This window comes from Aphelocoma coerulescens, assembly GCF_041296385.1.
Source record: "Aphelocoma coerulescens isolate FSJ_1873_10779 chromosome Z unlocalized genomic scaffold, UR_Acoe_1.0 ChrZ, whole genome shotgun sequence".
Taxonomy (NCBI): domain Eukaryota; kingdom Metazoa; phylum Chordata; class Aves; order Passeriformes; family Corvidae; genus Aphelocoma; species Aphelocoma coerulescens.
The window spans coordinates 2797298-2820575 of NW_027184085.1; the positions used below are offsets into that span (position 1 = coordinate 2797298).

Sequence of the window (23278 nt, forward strand, 5' to 3'; positions counted from 1 at the left end):
TTAAGCATGTTACATTTTAGCTCATTCAGTCTTTGATTTCTCTGCTTACATTTTAAAACCAGTATCATGTTCATGGTAAAATGGACACTACCAGAAATTAGATTAAGTACAATAATTTAATATATCACACAGAATGCTTATTTAATGCTAATAATTTTTTTCATTGCTGAATTGGGAAATATGAATTTGCCTTGCTTCTCTGAAGAGGAATCATGTTCAACATAACAAGACAGAATAAATGCCACATTGCAATGCTGGGTGTCAAACTATATTATCTTTTGCATTTATACAATTTGAAACAATTTCTGTCAAAAGATAGCTTTTTTCCACAAAATGTCAAACTCTCAAAGCCCAGATGTGAACTCATAAAGCCAAGGGTTTGTATGCTAGCTACCAGCATGCCCCTGGTTGTTCCAAAACACGTCCCCTTTCAGTGTTCTCTGTACAATGCTCTTCCACTCATGATTCTCACACACTTGCCTAAAATAATCCTTCCCAAGCAGCTCTTTCCCTGAAGCAGCTTGGGAGCATGCTGTCTTTAGGGGCAGCAGAGCTCATGGAGAAGCCTGTAATCTTGTGGGTGTATCTACAACACTTCCAACTGGAATTCAGCATGGGAACGACCAGCTTGTTTCTGTAGGACTTGCCAAGAGTGTTGCAAAGAATTCAGTAGGAAGGAGCATCACACCAAGGATTTTGTTTAGATATACAAGTCTGGCCATGGACACAATTTAGGGCAAACTTCACGCAGGAGAAGAAGAGGCTTATGCTTCAGGGAAAAAGGATGATGCCTCCCTGCCAGCATGGTCACAAATCTGAGCTTAGGTAATAGCAGAGTACTCCATGCCTGAGAAGCTTTACTGACCAAAAAAAGGATAATGAGAGTTTTCAAGTGTCCAAGAAAGGCTTTTTGGGATTTTTTTTCACTCAGGTCATGGATTCAGTCTTGACTACTGCTCAGTTTGACTATGATGCGAACAAATTCTTTGTAATACATTTTCATTCTTGATTCATAAAAAGTCCTTTTTGTTTTGTCCTGCAGGGCTGTTCTTCCTCTTTGTATTAACACCAATCCATACATTGTAGATGTACATGCCCTTTTTCATGCAAATAATCAGTAAACCCTGTAAGTTGGAAGACATCTCTAAGACCATCGAGTCCAATCACTCCTGTAGGCCTGAAATGGCCACCTCTGACCCACCTCCCTGAGTGCCACATCCAAATATTTTTTGAACACTTTCAGGGATGTTCCTCCACCACTTCCTTGGGCAGCCTGTGGCACAGTTTGACAACCCTTTCCATGAAGAAATTTTTCCTAATGCCTAATCCAAACCTATATCCTTCAAGCTCTTCATCAGTTATTCTCACATAGTTGCTCTTCTGACTTCTCCAAGTTACATTTTGTGCTCAAGTGCAAACCCATTCAGGCTCTCAGGGTCATAACAGTATGCTCATGTTCTGATTTGCCTCATTCTGTATCATTCATTTACTATTCTCTCCCCATAAGAAGAAAGTGGATAAATATATCTTTGCCATAATGCTTTGTGCTTAGCTGACATTTTCCAATACCAATGTAGCTTTTAAAAGACAGAAAAATGCCACCTTCTAGTTTCCTTTATATAAAGAAAGAAGGAAAAGCAGAAGGTCTCAAAACCACATCTCTCAATTCTGGTGCCTTATGTGCTAGAACTACAGATCTGTAATTGTAAGAGCTGGAACATTAAATGCTGATATACATGACAAGGGCTGTGAGCACAGCAGGGATAAATACATGTTTTAGACTTTGGAAACAAAAGGTTTCTTTTTGGAACAGAGCCACATACCAGTGTCCAGGACCTTTTTGGTAATTTTAGGATACTTTTGAAATTTTACAAAATAGTAGCTTTCATATTCCATCAAAATTGTCTCAAGATCAATGTTGTCACAAACTTCAAAGCCACGTAAACCCAATTTTGTCTCTTGCTCCAGAGCATTTGCAGCATCAACATATCTGGTAATTTAAAAAAACCAAAACAAACAAACAAAGATAAAAAAACTGAGAGTCATTATTTTACTGTGATTTCTGAGAGAAGAAGCAAACAATGGCACTAGTAAGTATATGGTATCTTTAACCTGTCCACAACCCTATTTTTATAAAAGTATAAACTCTACTTAAAAAAAACCCGTTGCTGGTTGATCTAAGGTATTTTTAAACTATACAGGTCATTTTTGTTCTAGAAACAAACGATTTAGCAAAGCAAACTGTGAGGATATGTAATAGTCGTTTACCACTTTCTCACATCAACCCAAAGACCCACACTGTCCCTTTCAGCCAACAGAGGACAGAAAGATGCAGTACAGCAGGTCAGATACACACAATCCCACAAGGGTGGAGCACTATTATTTAAAAAACATACCCTTCCTCGATTAAATAATGAAAAATTAGAATGAGGAGATTTTTCCGACGAGCTTCTGTTCGCATCTCCTCCTGTGAATTAAGACAGAACTCTAGATCAAATGTAATATTCTCTTTATTGCTGTAAACAGCATCTAAATGTAGCCTCTGGAAACAAACAAATTAAGACAACAGCATGTAAGAACTGTAAAACAACTCACTGTTAATAAACACAAGGAAAGTGGTTTTCAATCTAATTTTTCTTACACATTATCAGGGCTACTGGATGGGTAGAAACCTTTTGCTAGAGAAGAGAAAATTACTTTAAGGCTGAATAAATAACTTACTTCCCTTACTATGGTTATGGCTCCCAACATTTTCAGGCTGCTGTGAATTTCAGGGTGGGACTCTTGCAGACCTCATTGCTTCATGGGCTGTACAAGGAAATCTCGTGCTCCATCCTGGCTGTGTCCTTCCCTTGCAACCAGAAACCTGTTCTCTGAGTGCCTGGAGAAGGAGGGCTGCAGAACAGGTCTGGGATCTGCATGGCTCTACTACAAAGACCAGCTGTAACACTTGCTGACACCTCCCATTTCATAGGCCTTGATATATAACACAACAAATGAAACACAGACACTGGAAGTATCAGTGGATTGGGATAACACGAAACTTGCATAATTTTAACACAGGAGTGACCAAAATCAGGTCTCAACATGCAGAAATTTCAATATGGAGTCAGTCCCATGGACTTCTTGGCACAGACTGGAGAAGCCAAATTCATTCACAAATGGTTCAGCAATAAAAACAAGGCAGCATAAAACATCTTTGTCTTCATTCAGTGAAGCTTCATCCGAGAGAGTATCAGATGCAATATCAAGCAGAGGAACAGGGACAGTGGAAACAGAAATCATGCAAGATGCTGGAATAAAGCCTTATTCTGATGCAATATGCCAGATATGCTCAGTGTCTACAGAAAACTCCTGAGATTTTAGGGTCATAAAAGAAGTTGCTACAATGAGAGCTCTAGAAATCAGCATGTTGCCTTTGGTCTGCCTCGCTGGGACTCGAAATTGTGACCACAGAAAAGGCACGTATGGCCAAACACACACTTAGGCAAATTAATGATTTCCCTTCTCTTTCAGGCTGGGAGGCATTGGGAGTTGGACTCGATGACCCTCATGGGTCCTCTCCAACTTGAGATATTCTGTCTTTCCTATGATTCTGTGATTACTTATGAGGACCCAGTGTGAGCATGAAAAAGTGGCACTTACTCAATGAACAGGGAAAGAGCAGCAATTTCTGTTGCTTGCACAACACACAAATATCCCTAATCACACTGCACAGTAAAGCTACACAGGCTGCTACTTCTTGATTCATTCTTGATTCCCCCAGTTTCCCTCCCTTCTATCCCAATGGAGCAGAGCCTGCATCCACCCCCAAGAAAAAGCCCAGCCCAAGAGTGCTGCCTGTAGGTAAGAAACACACGGATCTCTGTCCCTTTCATACTGCCAACAGAGCCCCACCATCTGTATCAAGGGCTTGTGCTGTTCTCCGCCTGTGCCTGGCACACGGAGATGCCAAGGAACTACTACTGACCAAGGCTGATGTTTTTAAATCCCACAAGATGTGCAAAAGAAATATGTATACAGAAAGACTATTTTTCTATTCTTTACAGTCGCTTGGAAGAGAGAGAAATCATTACAGCAAACTGTTGATACTAGAGAATCATTTATTCCAAAAATCAAAGGTGTTTTTTGGGTGGTGCAAAACCACTTTACCTCTTTATGAACTATTCCTTCACTAGGTTAGACCTATCTGCTGTGTCTGCTCTGTCCACAGCACTGGGTATCACATGGTATTTCCACTGCTAATTTCAACACTTGTTATAGGACCATCAGCTACTGTTTTATTTCAAAATAAAATCTGCCAGCCTGTAAAAAGTACTGTGTAGATCAGAGAAAAGGTATCGCAGTACAGCAGGTATTTCCTGGGACGTTTGCTTCAGTCGTGGGGCCATCTAGTGTCACGACTAAGGAAGAGCTGGGATTTGCTCTTAACGTTTCCTGCAGAGTCAAAGCGCATTTGCATTTCACATATTGCAAAAAAGATTCGTAGAATCTTCATTCTGGCCTTCTAGAATGAAGGCTAAACCTGGCTGGGGAAAAGTGAAGAAACCATAACCCCCTTCTACCTTCACTACCCTAGACACCCTCTTGAAAAGTATTTCCAAAAGGATGTTACAGTACCATTTCAGTGGCGGTACAAAGACAGTCTTTCTGAACCATTTTGGGGAGAAAAGAGTGCTGTTTAAATGTTTCGTAGATCAGTAACTCCTGAATGAAGCAGACTGGTTCCTGGGAGGTGCTACAAGAAATGAACCAATTCTGAGAACTGCTATGAGCAAAGAGAGAACACACACACCCTGACATGAAAGGGTCTTTTCCTTCTAAATTTTTTGAGGTGCTGGTGGTTGAAGAAAAGATTTTGAATTGTGGCCCTTTTACCATTTCTCCTGGATGACCTGAATCTTCCAAAACACATCTGGACGTGCAAGAAGGAAGCTGGAGTCATCACTTGCTGAGAATCCCACCTGTACATCCTTCAAAATGCAACTGCTCCTAAGGTTTATGCTGAGGAAGATTAACTGTGGTGTTTGCTAACATATCAAAGGGCAAGGTTACAGCTACCACTGAATATTTAAAACACAGTATGCAAACACAGTGGCTGCCACAGAAGACAAACACACCAAGTGTTTCATGTAATAAACATGGATATTCTGACAAGAGAGGAATTGCCTCTTCCTGATGGACTGACAGGGTTCATGATCCATGCTTGGAACTTTCCTTGCAAAGAATTTGTGTTCTGGCATATCATCTGCTGCTGTTCATCCCCCTGGGTTATTTCTGCTATCCCTAAAGCATTTTAAGTTCTAGTATAAATAGTGACACAGTGATTAGCAGCATCTCAAATGATTTAAGTACAGGCTTGATTCGGATGTAGGATAACATTGTGTCTGCATGTGAGCCACCTACTTCAACCTTGACATGCCAATATTCTTCTGGTTGTGCTGACCAAGCAGAAGGAAAAATTAACCTTTACATCCCAAAAGAGTCCCATCTAAAAATGAGAAGAGTTTAGACTGAGAGGTTAATTCTGTCTTTAACGTATGTTAATAAGAATGCAAACAGCAATGGCTGATTTTGAAAAGTCAGACATGTGTCCAAAGAAAATTAACAAAGCTGTAAATCAGTTGACCCACTGACAATGACTTGCATTAGGTTGGACCTGAAAAACAAAACAAAGATATCTCTGGTAGCCCAGAGGTGCTGGGCTGTGAGGTTTCTATAAAACAAAGAAAAATCAAGGCTCTTTTAACATGCAACTTTTACCAAGTTATGAATCTGGTGAACCAGCGGCACACAGATCATTGCCTGACCAGTCCCACCAATCCCTTTCCTGCATTTCACCAGTCTGATTTTAGCACATACTCTTTCCATGAGGCAGATGAACCTCTGTCTGTGTAAGTGCCATCAGCAGCTTTATCTGTTCCCTTAAAACACTGCCCACCCCCGTCTGCTGTCCTGAACTCCAGTTTATCCTCTAGGGACTGACCCACTGCATTTATGTCCACAAAAAAATATGCCTGCCACAGTACAGGCAGATACTAACACTGCCCAGGGCTTCTGCTGTGCTTAGAGAGGAAATGGCAAATCTCACACAGCATGAAAAAAAACAGGAGTACTTACTAGTGCAAAGTTACTTAAAATTCAGTTTAGCTTTATAGTGATTTAGCCTTCCTGTTTAATTAGTATTTAGAATTGCATGTTGTTTATAGCCACTGGTATTTCAATAGATGTTTAAATGTTTAATAAGCTTCCATTCTTAAAAGAACAGAAAAATGTATGTAATTAAATTTTCAATTACTATAGGGGATTTTGGTGTCCATGAAATTAATAAAACCTTAAGGCACTTAAATGTGATCTTGTTTTAAAAACTAAATAGTTGGGCGCTTAACTGATTAGCTTCAACACTTATAGTGTTATTTTATTTATTTCTATCTTAACAAAAGAGTGGCACATATTCCTTTTTTTTGAGTCATTTTAAATTAAACTCTAATAGAGTTTGCATCTTCAGGTGCAATTGTTTGTTTAGTCATTTCCACACCTTTTACTAAAATGCATTTATACTATAAATCAACCAAGTCTCTTGTGTAATTTCCTGAAATTAATGGACCTAATAAAAGATTAATTTAATGCAGTAACATTTCATTATCATTTGACCCTATATATTCTACATGAATATGTTTGTTAGGATGAGAAATAGAGAGTTTCAAGAATAAATCATGGTCTGAGGAGCTTGGGAATAAGAGCTATTCTGCTTTAGTGTAGGCACTCTTAAATACATCCAACTGGGGCAGCCAGGATGCATTCAGAAGGATCTCAGATTGAATTCAGACAAGAGGAAACCAGAGAGCTGTAAAATCACACAGGGGAAGCACTGATTGTAATACACATGCAGAACCCTCTCCCTCTTTGTCTTTGGGATCACAGGATGCTGACAGTATGGGGTTCTTCAAGATGAAGCTGGCACCATGTGCCAGGACAGATAGGCTTGATGGGCTCACCTAGTTTTCCTCCTCCCTCCACCACCCTGTATTCCCACAGCTTTCACTTCCCCATAGCCCCTTGGATATTTGCAGCCTTGACAGGCTTTTCAGAAGGCTGAATGTTCAGTTCTTGTCTGGCTTGCTGACGGCACTTTTTGAGAAACACAAGCAGAGAATGGAACTGGTGAGTTTTAAACAATGTATAACTTGGCTGCATTGAATAGAATTTCCCAGGACAAAGAAAGGGCGCTTTGCCCTCTTCTCTCTTCCAGATTATACAAGGCTGCTACAAACAATAAAGTTGCCAAAGTTTTTCAAGGCTTACAATGAGCTTTCATAATTAAAGACATACAGCAAGCTCACCATAGAATTTATGACTGGGAACAAGAATCCAAAAACCCTCTTGGCAGCTTCAGGTGGTTCTTCAAGTCACTAGAGTTTTAAGAAAAGTCTCCAAACTTCTGCTCCTCTGTGAAACACAAATTACTCCCTCTTCTCTATACCCAAAATATAGACTGTTATCTTCAAATCCATCCTGCCAAAAGGCTATGGAGAAGCCAGTTTACCAAAAGCACATCAAACCAAACCCTGTGACACAGCTGACAGGGAAGAGCTCTTGCCCTCTAGTTCCCAATCCCACAAATGTTTCTGCATTTAATAGCCAGCACCATCCTTGGGACGAGGGCCATGCAAATCCCCACTGGTGAGGTTAAAAATCAGGTCCCCCTTTCTCCTCTCCTCCTCCTGCATGTTAATGCTGTTTCAATACCATGCCTTCAGGCTCCATTCTCAATGACTGAGATCTGAATCCACTTTAGGGCTCAGAAAGAGACTGTGCTGGAGGATCCCACTCCTAGGTAAATACAGCTATCCTACTAACACTTTCTGAGGAGAGGAAACTCGTGGACAGGCACCAATCTCTTCTCTCTCTGGTGACCAGTGACAGGACCTAAGGCAACTTCATGGAACTGGGTCAGGGGAGGTTAAGGCTGGTCATCAAGAAAAGGTTCTTCCCCCAGAGGGTGGTCAGGCACTCAACAGGCTCCCCAGGGAATGGGCATGGCCCCAAGGCTGCCAGAGCTCAAGAAGTGTTTTGACAATGCCCTCAAAAGCATGGTATGAGTTTCAGGGCTATGCTGTGCAAGGCCAAGAGTTACGACATGATGATCCTTGTGGGTACCTTCCAGCCCAACACAGTCTATGATTCTACAAGAGGTTGATATAATACCTAAAGCTCAGTCTCAGGACTCCTCCCAAAACTCCTCTTTTGTGAAGAATCCTGTACTTTTCATTCGCAAGTGGGAAGAGGGATTGGTGTACGTATGCATGCACAGCCCCCACAGCCTTACGGGAAAGGCTTTTAGCATCCCTGCAGCCTCTCTCACTCCGGTGTAATTTAACCAGCAGATGGAAGCAGAAGAACAGGTTACGAAATTCAGCAAAATCCTGCTGGTTTTGGGCTTTCTGGAGCAAGAACCACAGAATCATTGAATCACACGATGGTTTGGGTTGGAAGTGACTTTAAGACCATCCAGTTCCAAGCCCCTGCCATGGGCGGGGACACCTTCCACTAGCCCAGGTTGCTCCAAGCCCCGTCCAGCGTGGACTGGAACACTTCCAGGGATGGGGCAGTATAGCTGTGGCTTTTTGAAACAAGTGCCAGGGGAGGAAGGAATACGGATTGTCTCCTTTGGCCGTGCCTGCCGCTCCAGAACCATTCAGAAAGAGGCTGTGGGGGATCCACCCCCGTCCCTGCCCATCATGCCCAACCCCGTCCCCGCCGCCATGACCATCCCAACCCCGACGCGCATGCGCAGAGCACCCCGCCCACCGTTGACATGGCAACCGCGACGCGCAACCCCGACGCGGAGCCGGCCGCCCCGCCGGTTCTCACCGCTTCCCTCGCCTGGCGGGTGGTTCTCAGCGCCTGGCAGAAGAGCTCCATGGCGGCAGGGGATACCGCCGGGAATGCCACCGGGAACGCCGCCCGGAATAATGCACCGAGAGCCCGGACACGCACCCCGCCGACCCCCGCGGGGGACAGGCGCGCCCCGCCTCCCCGGCGCAGCCAATCGGAACGTCGGAAGGTGAAAGATTGACTGACGATCTGCCCAATGACGAGTAGAGCAGGGTGGGCGGAAGGCGGCGCTGGCCAATGGGCGCCGGGCTCGCCTGGGTGGCGCGGAGTGGGGGGCGGTTGGGTAGGGGGTCGGGCTGAGGGGATACAGTGGTCTGGCCCCGAAACAATTCAGAACGACCCAAAGCAACCTCAGACAAGCCAAACCAGCCCAAACCATGCCAAACCAACCCAACCCCACCCCAAGCACGCCAAATCAAGCCACAATAACCCGAATCGGCACAGCCCAGCTCACTCCACTGCTAAACATGCCCAGCTCTCCCACACAGCTAAGCGGTGCCTGAGAAGCAACAGAGTGCAGTCTACCCCTCACATCAAGGATGTGCCAGTGGGCATTAAAATGGAGACCACCACTGTGAGGGAACACAGGGCTGTGAGAAGCGCTCTTTTTGGAGTACAACTCAGCTGCCTGGTTGCTGCAGCCTCCTGGGTTCAGCGTGTGAATTACTGGAGGGGTGAACTGTGCCTTTTGGACATGGTCCAGCTTCAGTCCAGCTGGAGGAGAATCTATGATCCTGCAAGACAAAACCTAAAATTCAGTCTCAGGACCCCTCCCCAGACTCCTCTTTTGTGAGGAATCCTGTGCTTTTCCCGCACAATGGGGAGAGGGATTGGTGGACACATGCACAGCACCCGACAGCTTGGTGGGAAGGGCTTTTACCAGCCCTATTCCCAAATCCAACAGCTGCTCAGGTCTCGGGCAGAGTAATGACCAGGTTCTCACATCCCTGCAACATGACCTGGTCTAGTGGAAGGAGGCATGGAACTGGATGAGTTTTAAGGTCCCTTCCAACCCAAAATATTCTGGGATTCTATACCACACTTGCTTAGCATCTCATCCTCAAAAACAGATATCCTGTTTTTTTCAGATATCCAGATCTTCCTCCAAACATATTCCTCAGTATAACCGTCAGTACCCCATACGGCCTTGTCCTTTTGGTGTCACTCTGTTCCCACTCTGGAATGTTTCCCCGGCCCTTTTCTAAGACTTTCCCAATCTGATACCTGCCAACACAGGCTTGAGTGTGTGCTCACAGCTCACGCAGTTGTGCTGCAAATGCAACATACTTTCATCCTGCCAAGGATGCAGTTTAACACAAATATTTTTTTATTACATTTGTTCCATAAAACATGGAGTTTTTTCCAAGTGGATTGATGTTCCTCTAACTAACTTAGGTCCCCACCTACTAGAACTTGTGCTTAATTTTTTGGCCTTAATGTAGCAGTACAGTGGGTAACACATCTTTTTTTTCCATTACTGTGGGCATCTTTTTTTGTGGCTCTGAAAGAGAAGTTCCTGTAATCGAAGTTAGGATTCAAGTCATCCCAAGTTCATCACTGTTGGGAAAACAGCCTGGGTTCAGGACTGTGCTTGACTGGAGAGTTTTCCATCATTACTGTTCAAGGTCTAGTGGTACCCTCATATGTGGCTTTCTATAGTTTTGATGGAAAAAGAGACACTTCAAATCCTTTGAACAAAAATTGAGGGTAATTTTCACAAAAACTGTCCATGGAGGCAAATGCTCACCCACAGTCAGGGAGGCTGTGTTCAAGACTGTGAAATCTAGGCCTATGTCAATAGGCATAATTTAATAAAAATAATAATGATCAAGTAAGCAACTTCATAGCAAAATTTAAATATTTTGCTTTTGGGCTTATAACCAAAATATAGGTGTATCACCCTGGTATGTTAGGATGGCCACGCAAAATTAATATTTCCTTATCAAAACTGAATATATAAATGTGTATATCTATATATAAAAGAACACATTAGGTTTATAATTTGGATTTTTCTAAACTTTAATATGTCTATTAAGTCTGACATCAATGTAGTTACATATAACTATATTCATCATATGCCTTGACAGAAGATTATGTCCCATCCAAACTCTGTTTCGCCAAACAGCTGCACAGAAAGTGCAGATACAATGCAGCCACATAAATGATTTCTTTCCAATAAGCAGAATCAGAGAACCACAGGATAGTTTGGGCTGTTAAGGGGCCTTAAAGACATCCAGTTCCAATGCCCTGCCTTGGACAGAGACATCTTCCACTAGACCAGGTTACTCCAAGCCCCGTCCAACCTGACTACCCAGCTCAAGAGTATCTTATCCTATAGCCAGAGCCCACATTTGTAATGTCAGCAGCACGATTAAGGGTGTCTTTAAGCCTCTGTGCTTTGACAGCTCTAGACCTCGCACAAGAGGTTTTAGGCACTGACTACCACTTAAATATATTTGCCATTCCCTTATAATGTTACCTTAAAAAGTACATGACTGTGGGATATCAGAGATGATGGAGGAGCCTAAGGCTGACCTTACAACATTCTTTCCTTTCAACACAGCACACACAAAACAAATCCACTTTCCACCCAGTCACCCCAGCCCCATCCCTGCTTGCAGTTCACACTCTGTTGTCTATTAGCAGCTGGTTAAGCAGCACAGGAGGGGTTTGATGAGGTATAATGCTGATAAGAGCACTTGTTGCAATCCTGCGAGCAGCTGTAGAGTTGTTTTGTTTGTTTTTTTGGGGTTTGTTTTTCGTTTTGTTTTGTTTTGGTTTTTTTTTTTTTTTTTTTTTTTTTTTTGCAGCGTTTGTGGAAGGCTGGGAGGGTTTATTTGGATGTTCAGATGTCTTTCCGTAGCTAACACAGCTGTGGGAACAGGCAGTGCTTGTATGGACATACTGTGCATAGCACTAGAAATATTACTAGAAAAGGTTGAAACCAGACTTTTTTTTTTCCCCCTAACAAGCCTCAATTTAGGGGGCAGGTTGCTTAGCACCTATAGGCTCATTCCTCACCCTAATTAGAGCCTATTAGGGAAGACAAAAACCCCAGGTACTGCTTCGGTGATATCCTGGGAGACAGGAGTATCCACTGGCTGTCTTGGGGAAGGTCTCCTCCAATGGCTGATGCTGGGCCGAGTTTTAAGGCTTTCACTGAAAATTTGGAAAATACTCAAAGGAAGAACTTGGGAAATGGTTTAGGAAATGCAGCAGCTGGTTTAGAGAGAAGGAGGAGAAGAAGAAGAAAGGGGTATCGGAGATGGAGGTGCAAGAAGAAGCAAAGGTTTCAGATCCCAGAAGAATCTCTGACATTTGAGGTAGGTTTCTTAAAAGTATGGTGGAAAGAGAAATATTGGAAATGTTGAAATTTGTCTAAGATGACTTGGTAGCTGTGGAGTGTAAGCCTGGAGTTGATGTGTGTGTGTGAGAAGTTTTCATGAAACAGCAGGATTTTAAAGAACTAGAGCAAAAGGGGAGATTAATTCTAGTTACTGGAAAAACAGAAGAGGGAGATGTGAAAGAAATTTTTGTGTGGAGATAATGGAATGGGAGAGGAAATGCCTGTGCTCTAAGAAAAAAATTGAGGAGGACCAAATATAAGAAGGACTTTTTTTTTTTTTTTTTTTTTTTTCTGTTTGTGAGGCTAGGGCCCCAGAGATGTGTAGTAGAAGGCTGTGAGGGAAGGAGGGAGAAAAACAACATACGATGAAGGAACACTTCAGTAAAAATATTAGGGAACGCTAATATGTAAACTCTTGTTATCCTACGCATGTGAGGTGTATAAAAATGATGTTTGCCCTTATCCCCGCAGATACTGAGGATGACAAGAATGGAAAGGTTGAAAGATGTGGTTATGAAGTGAGAGGTGATTGTACTCTAGAAAAGAAGTGCCTGGCTCTGATGTGAGCTTGAACATTGATGTCCTTTCCTTTGTGTTTGAAGGAAAGAACACTTGAGGGTTTGCTAAAAGAACAAAAGAGAAGGCTTTGGTCTGGTCATGCTTTAATGATCTAAGAGAGTCTAACCTGCAGCTTGCCCATTTAGTCTGGTATTGCATTGAAGGGAAAAATGAGCATTTGATGGACTTAGGAGTTGAACTCACGCAGTGGTGTGGCAGATGGCATGTTTTATTAGCCTGTTGATTCCTGGTTTTGACTAACAGAAGGGGTTTGAAATTAGTGAAGTCCTTATGCTTAAATCTTCAGGGTGTCTTAAGACCAAGCAAAGAAACTGTTTGTGCTGAGGACTAGGTATCTGCGCCTATAGTGAAAAATTTTGGCACAACAAAGGGTTTATTTTGGAGTAAACAGTAAATAAACAGGAAAGCCTGTCTCAGAAAGCTGTTGCAAAATTGCAGCTAATGATGTTAATTGTGGAGTTCCTTGATCTTGTAGCAGTATTAAGTGCCCACAGCTAGTGTGTACGGCAGGGATCAGTATCCTCTAGAAAAGCTCAGCTATTTGTTCCCAAAACTGCCTGCCAGCATCCCTCCTCGCAGAGCCTGCTGCCAAGGTGGCCGGTCCCTTGGCCCATAAGTTACTCTTCTAGTTGCTGCTCTGGATGTGCAAAACTAGCTGCCTTTCAGTTAATATGAGCAAATATGTTTTGCATTTCAGGCCTCTTTTCTTTTCCAGTGTCTCTTCATCTTCTTGTTAGGGTTGTGTTGGCTGCTTGCCTGTTTGTTGGCTGAGTCTTTGCTATTTTTTATTGCAATAAATCGGTTGTTTGATTTTACAGCCAAGTTGCCGATGAAACTGAATATTGTGAGTAGGTAATTATTGTGACTAGGTAATGATCTCTGGCTGCTTTTGGAAACAATATTCTCGGCTGCATCTCGATGTTTATTTTTCTGTAAATGTCTCAACATTTCCCTTGCAGCAGGAAACTCATTATCCAGTTTTTGAAGCTTACTGCTGGTGACATTTTCCTTTCATTTTTTATTAATAAAATGTGTTGCATCATCATTATAACACAAATTATGAGTGCTCTTGATTGGGTGGATAAACTCGGCTGTAAAATCGCAAGCTTTCTATTTAATCCACTTCAATTGCAAACTGGATTATGTTTTATTTATTTTATTCTATGATTTGCTGGTTTGGTTGGTTTTTCTGTTTTATTTTTGTTTGTTTGGTTTGGTTTTTAACAGAACAATTCAGTTAAAGAGCAGAGTGTTAATCCTGGAGGGGAGGAAACATGGCACGTGTGTCCAGTTCTGGGCTCCTCAGTAAAGGAAAGACAAGGAGCTAATGGAGAGGTCCAGTGGAGGGCACAAGGATTATGAGGGGTCTGGAGCATGTCTTATGATGAGTGACTACAAGACCTGGGCATGTTTAGCCTAGAGGAGACTGAGACAGGATCTCATTAATGCAGCTAAACGTCTCAAAGGGGTGTCCAGAGAATGGCGTGGGACTCTTTTCAGTGGTGTCCAGCGACCGAATGAGGAGCAATGGCCACAACTAAAACACAGGAAGTTCCGCCTCAGCATGAGGAAGGACTTCTTTACGTTGAAGATGGCACAGCTCTGGTAGAGGAGGTCCAGGGAGGTCGGGGAGTCTCCCTCTGTGAGACATTCCAGGCCCACCTGGACGAGTTCCTGTGTGACCCTGCATTGTCAGGAGTTTGGTCTGGGTGATCTCCAGAAATCATCTTTATTTTGTGATCCCTCCGGGATAATTTCCAGGACCACCTGAGTTCTTCACAGCCCGGAGCTGCTGCAGGAGCCCCGTGGAACTGCGGCCGGTACCTACAGGAGTGCGTGTGTGCAGATGGACAGGTTTCCCCTCGGCGTTCCCGGTGTGTCCGTGCCACCCCTGGCCGGTTTCCCCTCAGCGTTCCCGGTGTGTCCGTGCCACCCCGGACAGGTTTCCCCTCAGCGTTCCCGGTGTGTCCGTGCCACCCCGGACAGGTTTCCCCTCAGCGTTCCCGGTGTGTCCGTGCCACCCCGGACAGGTTTCCCCTCAGCGTTCCCGGTGTGTCCGTGCCACCCCGAGTCGGTTTCCCCTCAGCGTTCCCGGTGTGTCCGTGCCACCCCGAGTCGGTTTCCCCTCAGCGTTCCCGGTGTGTCCGTGCCACCCCGGACGGGTTTCCCCTCAGCGTTCCCGGTGTGTCTGTGCTACCCCTGGCCGGTCTCCCCTCAGCGTTCCCGATGTGTCCGTGCTACCCCGGACAGGTTTCCCCTCAGCGTTCCCGATGTGTCCGTGCCACCCCGGACAGGTTTCCCCTCAGCGTTCCCGATGTGTCCGTGCCACCCCGGACAGGTTTCCCCTCAGCGTTCCCGATGTGTCCGTGCCACCCCGGACAGGTTTCCCCTCAGCGTTCCCGGTGTGTCCGTGCCACCCTTGGCCGGTCTCCCCTCAGCGTTCCCGGTGTGTCCGTGCCACCCTTGGCCGGTCTCCCCTCAGCGTTCCCAGTGTGTCCGTGCCACCCCGGACGGGTTTCCCCTCAGCGTTCCCGGTGTGTCCGTGCCACCCCGGACGGGTTTCCCCTCAGTGTTCCCGGTGTGTCCGTGCCACCCCGGACGGGTTTCCCCTCAGCTCCCCCGCCCCTCCCTGCCGCCCTTCCCGCCGGACCGCCCTCCCCGTCACGTGCCGGGAGCGCGCTCCGGGTGCACGATGATGGTGGCGGCGGCGCCCGGCGGCGGCGGGTAGAAAATGGCGGATTTCGAGGAGCTGCGGGTGAGGAGGAAGGAGGGAGAGAGGTCCCGGCGGGGGCAAGATGTCGCTGCTGGGGGGCCCGCGCTATCCCCGGGGTGAGAGGGGAGGGAGGGAAGAAGCGGGGCCGCCCCGACTTCCCGGGAGTCGGTGGGGTCTTCCCAGGGAGACCCTCCCTGTCAGTGTCCGGTTGTTCCACACAGCCGTGGGGGTTGTGCTGCTGCTGCCGCCGGGGGGTTCTTCCCGCTCCTTCGGACATTTTAAAGCCGTCTCGGCGCTGCCGAGCGGCCCCCGGGCTCGCACGGTTCCTGCTGGGCCCCGCGCCCCGTGCAGCTGAAGGGAGGGCGGTGAATAACCACCGGGCTGTTAAAAATGCTGATAGCTGTGGAATCTCTGGAAATCCGTGGTCCGCTTTCCAATCGGGAAAGCTGTGCCTTCCCAGCGTGAAAACCCAGTGCTGCTTTTCAGGCGTGTTTTATCTTCGGTTCATTATCTTTCATGTTGTGGTGGTGGACTCTCTGTAGCAGATTTGTCGGAGTGGGTGTGTGCTGCGTGTGTCCTTTCATTTTGCTAAGGTGTGTACACAAAGAGCTGACTGACTAGTTTGTGCTTTTCCTCCTATTTCCTGAACAATCCGCCGGTACCTTTGTGTAGAAGGAGGAGGTTGTCCTTCAGCAGCATCCACACCTGCAGAAGTGGAATTCTTCGTGGGAATTCCGCGTGCAGGCCGCTCCCCGCCCCCCCGCTCCAGACTTTGTTACAGGAGGGATAAAAGCCGGTTAAATAGGAACCACTGTGAACTGGCCTTCAGTGGAGAGGAAGAGCTGGTGTTGGTGTGACCCGCAGTGGGAAATGTGCTGCAATCGCCAGAGAATTTCCCATGCTGAGGCTTCTTCCAGCAGTAGCACTGGTAGTGCAGCTGAGGAGCTCACTTATAAAAATATAGTGGAAAGAACTGAGTTTCTTTGTCTGAGAACAACAGTGCTCTGTCTCAGTTTTAGGAATTGTTGGCTTATTTTTTTGTGCTTGTGTTGTTGGGAGGGTTTTCCCCTTTAAATGTGTTTGTGTTTACACGTTTCCTTGCTCTGTGTTCTCACCCATTTGTAACCCTCATTCCAAGGTGTCTCAAAGGGTTTGGCTAAAGTCCCAATGTAAACTTTGTGCCAGGGGTGACTCTTCTTCTTTTATCTCTTCCTCTACAATCTTGAGCTGGAGTCTGTCTCTCCCAAAGCCCTGTAATTGCTTATCTGTATATCCCTAAGTATTGATAGTTTCCCCCAGGGAATAAGGTACATAAATAGCTTTGAAATTGACAAGCAACTGAGGTGCATAGATAGAAGTAATACAGGAAATATGGAGGGAAAAGGGAACTGTGTTTCAGGCCAACTGCTGGGCTGCCCTTTCATCACTCAAAAGAAGAGATGCCACTAGTTTAAAAAAAAAAAAAAGTCTGAAGGCATATCTTTTGATGTTCCCATTCATCTTAATTGTAAACTGGAGTGCCTGTGAGATTAATCTGTTAGCCTGGAGCTTCTCTAAATGTTCAGCATCCATCTGATAATAATTCATGGCCTGTTTTGGGAAAGGTCTAGGTATTTTTTTGGAAGAGAATGTAATTGTTTGCTTCATGTCTGCAAGGCCCTGGCTGAATTTTTCTTTTCTTCTTTTTGCATTTGAAGATGCATTTGAATGTGCCTGCTTGAATACCAGGCACTTACTTGGTTTTGAGGCTTAATTTTTTTTTTCAGACAACTAGATCTTCCTGCTTTTGACCAAAGGTGAGATTGCCTCACCCCCAGCAGATTTTGTGAATTTACCTTTAGGTGTGATCTGAAATGGCTGCTTTATAGATTAATGTACTGAATGTTTTTATGGCAGTATTGTTTGCTGCTCTCTTGTTGACTGCAGTTTCCTGTAGTATGTCATCTGTGCTTGCTTTATGAAAGGCCACTTGGGCTCATTTTGAGAGTGGAATTCATTTTGGTAATTTGTTGAGGACTGACTAAAGGCAGGAGGTCAGAGTTCTTTCTTAAACCCTGTTTCTTGAGGGAAACATGCAGGAGCAGCATTTTTTTTTTTCTTCTCAGGGCAAAGGAGCATTTTAGTATTTGTTAGGACTATCCCTGGCATCCCCTGGATGTTCACAGTAAAAATTCTGTGGAGCTGAGATCCAAGCATTATAACTGAGAGGCTGTAGTGAAATAAACCAGACTGAAAGAAACCTTGTTATATCAGGCCTTTTGCAAGTCTTCAGTTTTGTCAAAGGATTTGGCTGTAACTAACCACAGTTGCTACTTTTCAAGATATCGCTGAAAATGCCTGGTCAAAGCTTCACCCTTCTGGACCATCATGATTAAGCTTTTATTGACTAGTAATGTTTATTAATTTCTGTAGATCACTGGTTTCTGGAGTATTAGGAGGTGGCTGAGAAGCTGTGGAGAGCACACCTGTGTCTAGTTGTGAGATAGTTAGTTTTGAGATACCATTTCCAGAGCTGCTGTTCCCAGATGTGTTTTTAAACCTGACTCATACCTTTATCCATGATCCCCTCTCCAGAGCAGCCCAGTAAGCGTTGAAGGTATTACACAGGCAGAGGCGGATGTGGAACAGAATCATCAGTCTGGTGTGGAGGCCAGAGATGACGAGTAAACACATTTTTGAACAGAATTGGCCCAGAAGTGGGGAACTACAGCTCCTTCTGAGAGCAATCTGTGAGAAAACGATTCCAGCTCCCAACAGATTCTGAACTAGCCAAGACTTGGCTTGAAGCTTGTTGTATCTCAACAAAGTACTGCAGATAAGAGGATCAGTTACGTATTATTACTGAAAGAGTATTCTTGGGTCCTCTGTGTTTCTGCTGGTGTCCTGAGTCTAAATTGGAAACAAATAATGTGGAGTGCATGCAGTCTTTGAAACAGATCAGTAGTTTAGAAGGTGAAGCATCAGTCACATAGTTTGTGTTTAATCAGGTTTTGAAGTCATTTGTTAGTGTCATCTTTGTAGGGCAAAAAAGAGAGCTCTTTATAGGCAAGTGGCTATGCCTGTGCCAAAACTAATTTGTGACACTAGTTTCAGAGCCATTGTGTAAAAACTCGTTTGATTGAGAAGAGATGGAATTGTGCTAATATATCCTCTCTGGCAGGAGAGATTGCACAAAATTTACTGGAAAATCAGGTTTATAAATGCTGGAAGTAGGTCCCACTTTTACTGTTTGCTGTTGCACACCTGGGTATTGAAGTCACATGATTCAAATTGGGATGAGCAGTGTGGTTTGGATACCATATTAGAATACAGAAGTCTCATTCTTTTATATATTGGATCTCTTGTTCATGCCAGCCTTGGTGTCTTTCCACTCCTCTTGCTTTATTTTTCCAGTCTGGAATGACAGCGTAAATGACTGCCTCACATTTACCAGGTGAAGCAGTGCTTAGTGCTAAATTGCTAACAAGAAAATGCTGAGAACTGTTTTCATGTGTCTTCCTCAAGCTCACTGCCAAACACTGTTTTATTTTATCTGTGTTAATATCATTGTATTGTATATGCTGACCAGTTTATGTATTTGATGTAGAAATGAAATTCCACATGATGACCTGGGTTAAACTTAAGATGGTGGACAGAATAGATATCGACAAGTTGCTGCTGGTGCTGTAATGATCCGTAGGCTGCAGTTAAATTGAGTGTATTAAATAACATAAATGCAGATAAAATACTCCTAATAACCCGTGATAATGTGCTGTTACCTTGTATCTGCACAAAATTCCTGTGTTGTCCATAGGTTCACAGTCACTATTCTAGATCACTGAGGTTTATCGGGTCACTTTAAAAGTTTGTTGTATGTAAAATCATTAACAGTTAACTGATTGTGCTGAGATATAGTGATGGGGAGAGGAAGGACATAATGGAGTTTAGGGTACTCTAAAAAGGAGGCTGCAATGAAATGGCTGTACTTTGTTTTGAATGTCTTAAATATTTGTGTTCGTTTGACTTAGGATTTTTGCTGTTATTAAGTGCATTCAACTTTGGTGCTAATTCCTAATTTCGGAGCCAGGCTAGAGGCAGTGCAAAGGAAGATCTCCATAATACTTAGGATTTGGTGGTTATGATTTACATTGACTGTGGTTTTTTTTAGAGCTGCTTTTGCTGTCCTGTACTACTGACACGGGTTTCAATAACGGCATCTTCATTTTTCCCTGTGCCTTGCATGTCTTTATCCATGGTTATATCAGTTTGAGAACACATTTTCGTTCAGCAGAGAGATCGTCAACCATCCCAGGACACTGGTTGTTTTTCTTTACCAGCATTACCCATTTCTAGCCTTCTGTAAGTCAGCATGGATGCAAATTTACTGCAAAAGATGTCACAAATGTACTTTGTTGCTGAATGTCCATGAAAGGGCTTAAAGTCAGGAGAGAGGATTTGTGGAACCTGTCCTTGGTGTGTTCCTTCTGTACAGAGCATTCAGACACTTCGGAAATTGTCTGGAAGCCAGTGGGGCTGAAGCAGAGCTCTTAGGGGCAAGCTGACCAGTACTTCTGAGTAGGCTGGATTGCTTCTGCAGTGTAAGGATCCGGTTCGCAGCTTGAGCAGTACGGGACCTGAAAGCCACAGTTGTTGGTGCTTATTGTAGACATATATCAAGAATTAAACAGAATTTTCAGTTTCCTTGCATTTATATATATATATATATATATATATATATATATATATATATATATATGTATAAAGAGAGAGAGAGATGTAGAGTGACTGTTAATATTGCAGGGGAGTGTGGAGAACCACACAGCTCTTGTTTGGAGAGATGTTTGATCCCTTACTTTGCTTTGAAACATGCCTGCCCCTTAGTTTCAGCAGCATGTCAGCATTTCCTGGGCTCCTTAACGTCACCCTTCCTGGGAAATTAATGCCATTCCAGATACACCTACGGCTTAATGCTTTAAAACAGTGTTTCTGCTGATGAATCATGGTTGCTAAAGTTCAACTGTAAGAAAAAAAAATAACCTATGAAACTTCTTAGGAGCTTCAAGTACAAATTTCAGCAGAAAAAATATTTCTGGAATATAAAAGTGCTTGAATTATCCAGTCTGATTTCCTTCCTTAGAGTTCTGTCAAACTACTCTTTGTGTTCATGGAATAATGTTGAAACTAAAATGGCTTTGGTTTTGTGTTAAAAAAGCTTTTTCTACTGGGCTGTGCAGCTGTAAAGAACCTCTTTTAAGAGAAAATGGCATCTACATGACACAACTTGAATGTCTAATCTTAATTGAGTGATGTGAAAAGCATATTAATAGTGAGGCTGCAGTCTTCTGCAATGTGCTGGAAAACCAAAAGAAAATAACTTGATAAGGGTTTGTTGGAAGCAGTATATGCCTTGCACCATGATTATAAGTGTTTTCAGACGTATGTCTCCATAAAAGTTTGTTGATGATAATGAATGTCCACTTTATATTTGTAAATTGAGTAGGAAGATCAGTACAGAATCATAGGTTTGGTTTGGAAGGGACCTTAAAGCTTCACTCCTATGAGCAGGGACACCTTCCACCATCCCAGGTTGCTCCAAGCCCCATCCAACTTGGCCTAGAACACTTCCAGAGATGGGGCAGCCACAGCTGCTCTGGGGACCCTGTGCCCAGGCCTCACCATTCACACAGGGAACAACTCCTTCCCGGTATCCCATCTATCCCTGCCCTCTGGCAGTGGGAAGCCATTTCCTGTGTCCTGTCCCTTCAGGCCATTGTCCCAAGTTCCTCTCCAGCTCTCCTGGAGCCCCTTTAGGCACTGGAAGGTTTTTTTTCGTACACGTGGTTGTTGTTACCTTAAAGGGAAAGTAGAATCAGCTTTAGAGGGAAAATGCTGTAAAAGCTATTGTTTAAATACTTCTGTAAACCTTGCTCTTTGCAAGTCTTTTTTATAAAGCCTGTGTAAGATTTTTGCATTGGTGGACAAAACTATGTATATTTTTATACTCGCAAGCATTTTTAATGTGGGTGTTAATTTAAAATTTTGATGACTATGGTATTGAAGCCAGGCTATGTCTTGTAGTAGGATGAAATCCATCTAGTAACAAAGCGCTAGTTTGTGGAATTTTTGTCTAAAATGTTAGCTGTGTCGAGGCGTGACGGACTGCACATTTCACCTTGATTAACTTGCAGGAATGCATAGAAGGCAGCAGGCAGGGTAATAGATAGTATTTTGCAATACATGCTGTTTCCTTAATCTCAGTGTAAAGGATTATTTTACTCATTTGCATTGTGATTATGGAATCCAGCATCATGCTTACTGCCTGCATCTGAAATAAAGGAGCTGGCATTGCTATCAAGCTTATGCAGCTATCTACAGAAGCATGTAACGTGAAGTTTTCTGTAAATTCATGAATACCAGTATTATCTTTTAACACAGTTTCTCTTTTATGTCATAACTATAAAGCTGTTACAGTATTTCAAGCCATTTTTTTGAATGTTGAAACACTTTGTTTTCCTCACTCTATTTGAAAGTAAGGAAGAGTAGAAGGGGAATGCCAGGTGGAAAGTAACATTCTCCATCTTGTATTGTTTCATTGTTGAAAGAAGTTGCTGGGATGAAATTAAGGTGAGATCTGCTGTTGGCCTCTTCAGAAGTTTGTGTGAGCCACTCAGTGCTTCATGTGGCTGTTTTTGCTGGCTGCTGTGTCCATGGTGCATTTCTAGACAGAGTGTTGGGGGAATAACTGTGTGAAGGCTGCTGTGTTAGCTGTGATCAGAACAGCTTTTTGATAGAAGTGTCACTGGATCCAAATGTGCTGCCTGGAAATGTTGAAAAATCAGGGTCTGAAATATGATAATCTTGTCTCATCAGTGATAAGGATAGGGTGTGCCAGATGATGTTTCTGCCATAGTGTTTTAGGTGGTCGTTTTGATGTGCATAAATAATGTGGCCCTTGAAAAGGCAGATCCTGGCTACTTACTCCTGCTGTGTTCTAATGGCAGTAGAAACAGCCATTGAGTTGGACTTGGGACAGCATGTACCTGGATTTGGGTCAGCACGTGCTCAGGTGGACAAGGTACCCATGGTGTCCCAGCCAGGGTGTGGCCACAGCCCCAGGGCAGGGCCCGTCCCCTGTGCCGGCACTGCTGAGGCACCTCCAGTGCTGGGGACAGCTCTGGGCCCCTCAGGACAAGAGAGACACTGAGGGGCTGGAGCGTGTCCAGGGCAGGGAACGGAGCTGGGAAGGGGCTGGAGCCCCAGGAGCGGCTGAGGGAGGCAAGTGGGGGTTGGGCTCAGGTCTCAGGGAACAAGGGACAGGACAAGATGAAATGGCCTCAACTTGTTCCAGAGGAGGTCTAGATTTGATACTGGGAAAAATTTCTTGACCAAGGAGGTTGTCCGGTCCTGGCAAAAGTTGCCCTGGGCAGTGTTGGAGGGATTTAAAAACCCTGTGGATGGAGGGATTTAAAAACCATGTGACACTTGGGGGCATGGGTTAGTGGTGGCCTTGGCAGTGCTGGAGGAATGGGTGAGCTTGACTATCTTGGAGGTCTTTTACAACCTAAATGATTCTGTGATTTTAACTTCAGTTTTCATGTGACACAACTCACTGGTCTTACTGCCAAAAGATTTTTCACAATATTAAAGAGAAAACAGGGAACAAGCCAGGGACACAGGGGGGGTTTTGACTTTTTTGGTGACTGACTCAGTGTTTGGGCAAAAGTCGTTAAAATTTCAGCTGAGGTCAGATGTGTTAAAACGTG

General features: G+C 44.1%; 2 protein-coding genes across 6 annotated transcripts in view; one reads left to right on the plus strand and one right to left on the minus strand.

The window, feature by feature from the left end:
- The window catches only part of KATNAL2 (katanin catalytic subunit A1 like 2), a 29149-nt gene extending 20224 nt beyond the window's left edge, over positions 1 to 8925 (minus strand). For both annotated transcript variants that reach the window (XM_069001072.1, XM_069001071.1), the window contains exons 1-3: positions 8875 to 8925; positions 2397 to 2467; positions 1824 to 1990 (exon numbers count right to left, since the gene is read on the minus strand). In XM_069001072.1, the coding sequence (XP_068857173.1) occupies positions 1824 to 1990; positions 2397 to 2467; positions 8875 to 8925 (289 nt within the window). The remainder of the gene's footprint in view (positions 1 to 1823; positions 1991 to 2396; positions 2468 to 8874) is intronic.
- Positions 8926 to 11963: 3038 nt separating this feature from the next.
- PIAS2 (protein inhibitor of activated STAT 2) overlaps positions 11964 to 23278 on the plus strand; it is a 31458-nt gene continuing 20143 nt past the window's right edge. For 3 of the 4 annotated variants that reach the window (XR_011147657.1, XM_069001097.1, XM_069001098.1), the window contains exon 1: positions 11964 to 12221. Coding sequence is in view for 3 of the 4 variants with exons in the window: in XM_069001097.1 (XP_068857198.1) it covers positions 12024 to 12221 (198 nt within the window). In the remaining variant the exon portion in view is untranslated. Of the gene's footprint in view, positions 12222 to 15494; positions 15579 to 23278 lie in introns of those variants that run through there. The other variant, XM_069001099.1, reaches the window with a different exon arrangement.